General features: G+C 39.9%; 2 protein-coding genes across 2 annotated transcripts in view; one reads left to right on the top strand and one right to left on the bottom strand.

The window, feature by feature from the left end:
• The window catches only part of otofa (otoferlin a), a 934,066-nt gene that overhangs the window by 166,711 nt on the left and 761,157 nt on the right, over positions 1–6,198 (bottom strand). The gene's annotated exons all lie outside the window — the stretch shown is intronic.
• Positions 2,245–5,926, top strand: ino80c (INO80 complex subunit C). Its single transcript, XM_010795211.1, has 5 exons — positions 2,245–2,650; positions 3,541–3,657; positions 3,746–3,857; positions 4,222–4,289; positions 4,389–5,926. The coding sequence occupies exons 1-5, from the start codon at positions 2,480–2,482 to the stop codon at positions 4,518–4,520; spliced, it is 600 nt and encodes a 199-aa protein (XP_010793513.1). The 5' UTR covers positions 2,245–2,479; the 3' UTR covers positions 4,521–5,926.

Here is a 6,198-nt window from a genome sequence, read left to right as displayed (position 1 = left end):
ATATATATATTAATAATAACGTTTGCATAGACATTTTCAGGGGCGGACTAGCCATCTGTATAATTTCCCCGCAACGAGGCTCCCCCTTTGACAATCCACTAGCGCAGTGTTTCTCAAACTTTTTCCTACCAAGGACCACTTAACCAATAAAAAACACTCATGGACCACCTAACTCCACAAATATCCAAAAACAATAGGCCTGCTTACCCATTCCAACAGTAACTGAAATTAATTCACTAGCACCCCCCCCTATTTTCGATTTTGGGGGTCGCGGGCTGAAAAGTTTGGGAACCCCTGCTCTAGATCAGTGGTGCCAAATATCATGTTTATACTTTTTTTTTTACATATAATTGTAACGCAATACATGATTGTCACTAAAAGTATTGTCTCTACATTACAATAAAATATAAAAAATAATTGATTAATTTTTGGATTAAGTTAGTAGCTTAGGCATACAAAGACAGAAATGTATAATTCTTTCTTTAATAGAAATGTTTCTTCTGCCCGTAAAGTGTCCAAACCAGGCTTTTCTGGATAAGCGCATTTTTTAAACTTAGTCATTGTCCATGCCGGTTTCAGTTGGATTATTTGTCACAGTCATAGGCGGCGCGTGAGGCTCAGGTTTGGGAAGGCTAAATAACTTGTTTTACCTGACGCTGCCCGCCTCCTGCGCGTCTATAGAAAAGAGATCAACTCAGTGAAAGCACTGCCTGCTGACCAATCAGAGCTCAGTGTGCGTACTTTAAATCTATCAAGTCATATCACAGGATAAAGGAAATACCGTTTAAACTGCCGTATGCAGAGAAGACGCCGAGGTGTCGCACTTTATCATTCATATAATATCATAATATATCACATTCCCTTATTTGAGTCAGCTTCTCGAGCCGTATCTGGCCGTGCATCACCTACATTGTCACATGGCTTGAAGTATTATTTTAAGCAACACATTAAGTTGACTAAACACTCAACTCAAATGTAATTAAAGTCAGATCCACTCGTGTCTTAGATGGGGCAGTGATATCATAAAACTGTTGTACGCTTTCAAACACTCTGTAGTAATTTTTTAACCAGTTGTTCTATATTCACCTTGCAGGTGCAACTATGTGGCTTGTATCCTGGATTATATGTTTAAATCATGGATGTTTAAAGTTCATATTTGTCTAATATTAGTTTACTTTTCATTAATGAAGTATGACGCTGCGCTGTCCCTATTTGTGATTGGTCAAATGTTGCTAACCCCGCCCCCTTTCACGTGAACGCGCTCTCAACTGGAGAGAGAAACCCTGACTTGATTTACCTATTTGATAACCAGCATCGTAGGACCGCTTAGCGAGATCTCGTTTGTTAGGGTTGGTTTAGATAACTCAAACATTCAGGGTATGTTGAACTGGCTTCGTAGTACAGGGCACAGGTGGCTGCATAGCAGCGCTAATGTCAAAGACACAAACATTATATTTTTTATTTTACCAGGATGCAGTGACACAAATATTTGGGAAGGCTTAGCCTTCCCTAGCCTACAGTACCCACCGCCCCTGGTCACATGTTGCTCCGATCAGATCGATCTCCTCCATTTTGTAGATTATTTACGACTTTTGAATCCACATAAACACATCTGCAAAATCCGGTTTACTTTGAGCTGGTGTTTTAAAAGTTTATTTAATCCCTTTGTGAATTGTTTCCACTTCCGCGCCGTCCTTTAATTTCTTCATACAGCGGGAATCCAAATTAATTAATCCTGAGTCCAATACCATCAAAGTCACTCCAATAGTGCTCCTTAAGTACACTTTCATACTCTTTTAACAAAATACTTCACATTAATCCAGTTTGTGACAGTAGTTGTAGCATTTTTGAGACTTTCAGTTCATACAATCATACGTATCATCATCACGGATCATTTGTATGAATGTGGACCGGAGGGAGAGGGTGACAACGAGCATAAGTTTCACTTTCCTTTTTTATTTCAATTCCAACTTTGGTCATGAAGAATTTGTTTCTCTGTTGTTCATAAAGCATAAAGCAACAGCATCAGAGCACGGTGCAGAGTCTCTAGATGAGTTTACAGTAGTCCCTCGTTCTATACATCCATGTTGTAGTCCGCTGTATAGAAAACTAGTTTCCATAGTTTCCCATGGGGTAGTTTCCCCACAGCAGCAGACGCACATTTATGACGTCCGCTGGCGCATCATAAATACTTCGGATAGTGAAAGGGCAGTCGGATTCTCTAAAGTACCGCAGTCTCTTCTCCTAAGTCCTTTTAAATTCTCCTATCCACTATCCCTTAACCCCATGACGTTTAACTCAGAGGTCAAGGAATAGATGATAGGGTTAGACGTCAGGAGCAGATTTTTGGATTATCAGACCGCAACCCGATACCGGAAGTGAAAAACATTCATATCCGGTGCTAACTAATGCCAAGAACAGAGAAAAAAAGCTTCATTCGCCTTTAAAGCGTATATCACAACCATTTCGGTCACCACGAATGGCGTCTCAGATCCCCATCACCGTCCGGGCTCCTCCAGCCGCCGCCAGCCCGGCCGCCCCGCGGGGGAAAAAGCGTCCCGCGAGCCCGGCGGCTGGTTCTGCTCAGCCGGTCCCCGGGAGCAGCAAGAAGAAGAAAGGGCAGCTGACAGCCACACCATCGGCGACACAGGTACAGTGCTACCGTCTGCATGTGAAGCGTGCATCATTGTGCGAAACTCAGAGATCTATATAACGTTTTCTGTGTGCAAGGGAATTCAAAGTAGCTAAGATGCAATGCAAGGGTTTCAAATACTGACAGAGGTGGGAGAAGTACTCAGATCAGATTTTTACTATCACAAGTAAAAGTCCCGCAGTTAAAATATAACTCAAGTAAAAGTAAAAAAATATTAGCATCAAAATAGAAGTACTCATTATGCAGATTAGTCCATTTCAGGATAAAATTATGACGTGTTTATGTGTTTATTATATTTCAAATCATTAATTCAAATCTGCAAAGTAACTAAAGATATTAAATAAATGTGTCACAGTAAAGGTACACAATTTACCTCTGTAGTGGAGTAGAAGTACAAAGTCGCATACAATGTAAATACTCAGGTAAAGTACAAGTATCACAAAATTGTACTTTGCCAGAATCTACCCAACTGTACCCACCTCTGAATACTGAATTCTCTACCGACACTTGATTAAACCTCATCGAAAACAAAGAAAAAAGCAGCATATTTTTTAACGCCAAAGATTTGTTTGTATTGTTTCCTAATAACTGCCTTTAAATGGTTGATCAAAGAAAAAGGAGTTGCTGATTAATTCTCTGTTATGTTTACTACTACTGTTTGAACAAGTAATGTTTTTAATAAAAAGATAGCCAAAAAGCAAATTATGTACATAAGTGCTGTGTAGTACAAATATCATAACAGCTAGAAAGCAATGTCATTAAATTGTATCTTTAAGATTCATGTAAGTGTGTTTTAAAAGTTAAAGTTAAAATCAAATATTTGTAATTCTGTGTTGTTTCTGTATTGTTACTGTTGCTGTCTGATGTCCTCTTTCATGCTTCATCAGATAACAGCAGCAGAGTCGGTGGCAGAGGTGAAGGCAGTGGGAACAGTTGAAATCGCTCCAAATGTTCTCTCTGAGTCAACAGCGAAGCCTCCACCGTTCAAAGACCCCGCCTTCGTGGTGAGTGTCTGCGTCCATGTGGGTTTAAGTTCATCTGCTGCTGAGGCTCTTCCCTCACTGTCTCTGCCCCCTCTCTTAATCTCTGCAGCATTCTGGGATTGGTGGAGCAGCAGCGGGTAAAAAGAACCGGACCTGGAAAAATCTCAAACAGATTCTGGCGTTGGAGCGGACTTTACCCTGGAAGTTTGATGATCCCAACTGTACGTTTTTATATCTTATAATTTCATGTTGCACACTTTTATCAAAAGTACACTACCAGTCAAAAGTTTGGACACATCTTCTCATTCAATGTCTTTTATTAACTAGATAATTCCATATGTGTTCTTTCATAGTTTTGATGTCTTCAGTATTAATGTACAACGTAGAACAACATTAAAATAAACAAAAACCATTGAATAAGAAGGTGTGTCCAAACTTTTGACTGGTACTGTACATGAAACTGAATCTTTTTTGTGGTGTGGTGGTTGTGAAAAAAAGTCAAAGCTGTGCTATATTATTACATAAATTACAAAACTGCACAGAAAAGTCTACAAGTAATTAAATGCAAGACCTCTGTGTTCACAGACTACAGCATTGAGGCCCCTCCCTCCTTGAAGCCAACCAAGAAATACTCTGACATCTCTGGACTCCCTGTGAGTTATCACTTTACCAAAATACTCACTTTACAATAAACAAAATCACTTTGAAATCTTCTCTGAAGCACACACTGAATACGCTCTCTTTTTCCTCAGGCAAACTACACAGACCCTCAGACAAAGCTCCGCTTCACGTCCTCTGAGGAGTTCTCCTACATCCGCCTCCTCCCCACTGATGTAGTGACCGGATACCTGGCCCTTCGAAAGGCAACATGCATTGTCCCCTGACAGCCGAGCAAGACTTGAAGAAAGACATTTAAACCCGAGCTGAACTCATGTTTGTGTTTGAGCTGTTGGGCCTGCAAGGAACCAATGAGAGCGCTGTCTCCACAGAGAGGACACGGAGAAGGGAACTTCTTAAAAGAACAGCTGGTGCCGCCAAACATTTGCACAGCTGTTTTAGGAAAGGCTTTAACTTATTATTCAGAGTTACTGTGTGACAAATAAATGCAACAAATAGTATACTTTATTTGAATGTTTATTCTCTTTACGAGACATGTTTGTTGCCTGTAGCTGGATTGGATATCATAATTTTACTCTATGAGAGAATGTATGAATTATCTTTAATGATATTTGTTCCCGATAAGTTTGAAAGCTTGATGTGGATTTGCTCCTGCTAAATCACATGGAATTACAGGGTGCTGTGCACCCCCTTGTGGTAGAACATTCAGGGGGGTAACAGTACAAAAAGCTGTTTGAAGAAGTTTGCCCATTTTAGAATGATTGTTACTTTTTACAAGTAGCTCATTGAATCTTACTTGAATACGTTTGATTTCAGTTTCTCTCTTCATCTGTGTTTTCTAATATGTCTTGTATGAATAAATATTTCTAAGTTATACATTTAGAAAAATCTATGTCTGTTCCAATCTCAAGGTTGCTTTTATGACAGCCTTTAATGACATTGGTTTGACAATAATATCAAACACTCCTCTGTATTAAGGGCCACATCTACTGCTGTACATTGGTTTAAAACGCAGTGGCCTGCATCTGTGTAAACTATGAAAATGTAGCAGGCTAAGCGAAACCTCTTAATGAGCCAAGAGTCACCAAGCAGTCCTAATTCACATGCGTCATATGTAAATGTAAATTAGTTCCACATGGTTCTAATTCCCCGGCTGCATTTGATGGATGATTTGCTCTCCGACTGGTACAGTGATGTCTCATTAATCACACATGGCAGGCATCCAGGATAATTTCCATGGTACATTTTACGCTATTTTCACACACTTGATGAATGAGGACCATTGTATTACTCATGTGAGCCATCCCTATAATGCTAACGAAGAATAAAAGAGCCGGCACAATTATCGAGGATCACAAGCTTGTGAATATAAACAAGTAAAATCATTCATATCCGCAGCCACTCTTACCACTGAGCTATTGTTGAAATAGGTTTGATCAATGTGCCATTCTAGTTTACAATTCTTTAACTTCTGCTATTGTTTTTTGATGCATTCTTTACACAGTCCCCGTGAAAACAGATCACCTTGTATCTTTGTTCGAAATACATCATCTATATGTGTTACCTATACCTTTTTTTAATGTGCCATAAGATCCCATTGTTCCCAAAAGCATATATGATTAATTGTGCAGAGGACCAGGCTTTACCCATGCCTGAGTGTTGCTTCTCCCAGCGCTGGACTTAGTTGCAGCTGATGAAGGCAGTATAGTATATCTATGAGAGTCAGAGCAGCATTTCCATTCCTGCTGTGGCATCAAAACCTCAACATAGTGATTAATGAACAGCGCCAGGGCTTTCTGCTACTCAAGCAGATGACCTGCTGGAATGTGTCTGCAAGCATGGCATGTGTGTGGTGTGTGTGTGTGTGTGTGTGTGTGTGTGTGTGTGTGTGTGTGTGTGTGTGTGTGTACTTACGTATATGTATGTACTACGTACGTAAGTTAC

This window comes from Notothenia coriiceps, unplaced genomic scaffold (assembly GCF_000735185.1).
Source record: "Notothenia coriiceps isolate Sejong01 unplaced genomic scaffold, NC01 NC01_scaffold00037246, whole genome shotgun sequence".
In the NCBI taxonomy this organism is placed as follows: domain Eukaryota; kingdom Metazoa; phylum Chordata; class Actinopteri; order Perciformes; family Nototheniidae; genus Notothenia; species Notothenia coriiceps.
This window is presented reverse-complemented; position numbering and strand designations above follow the sequence as displayed.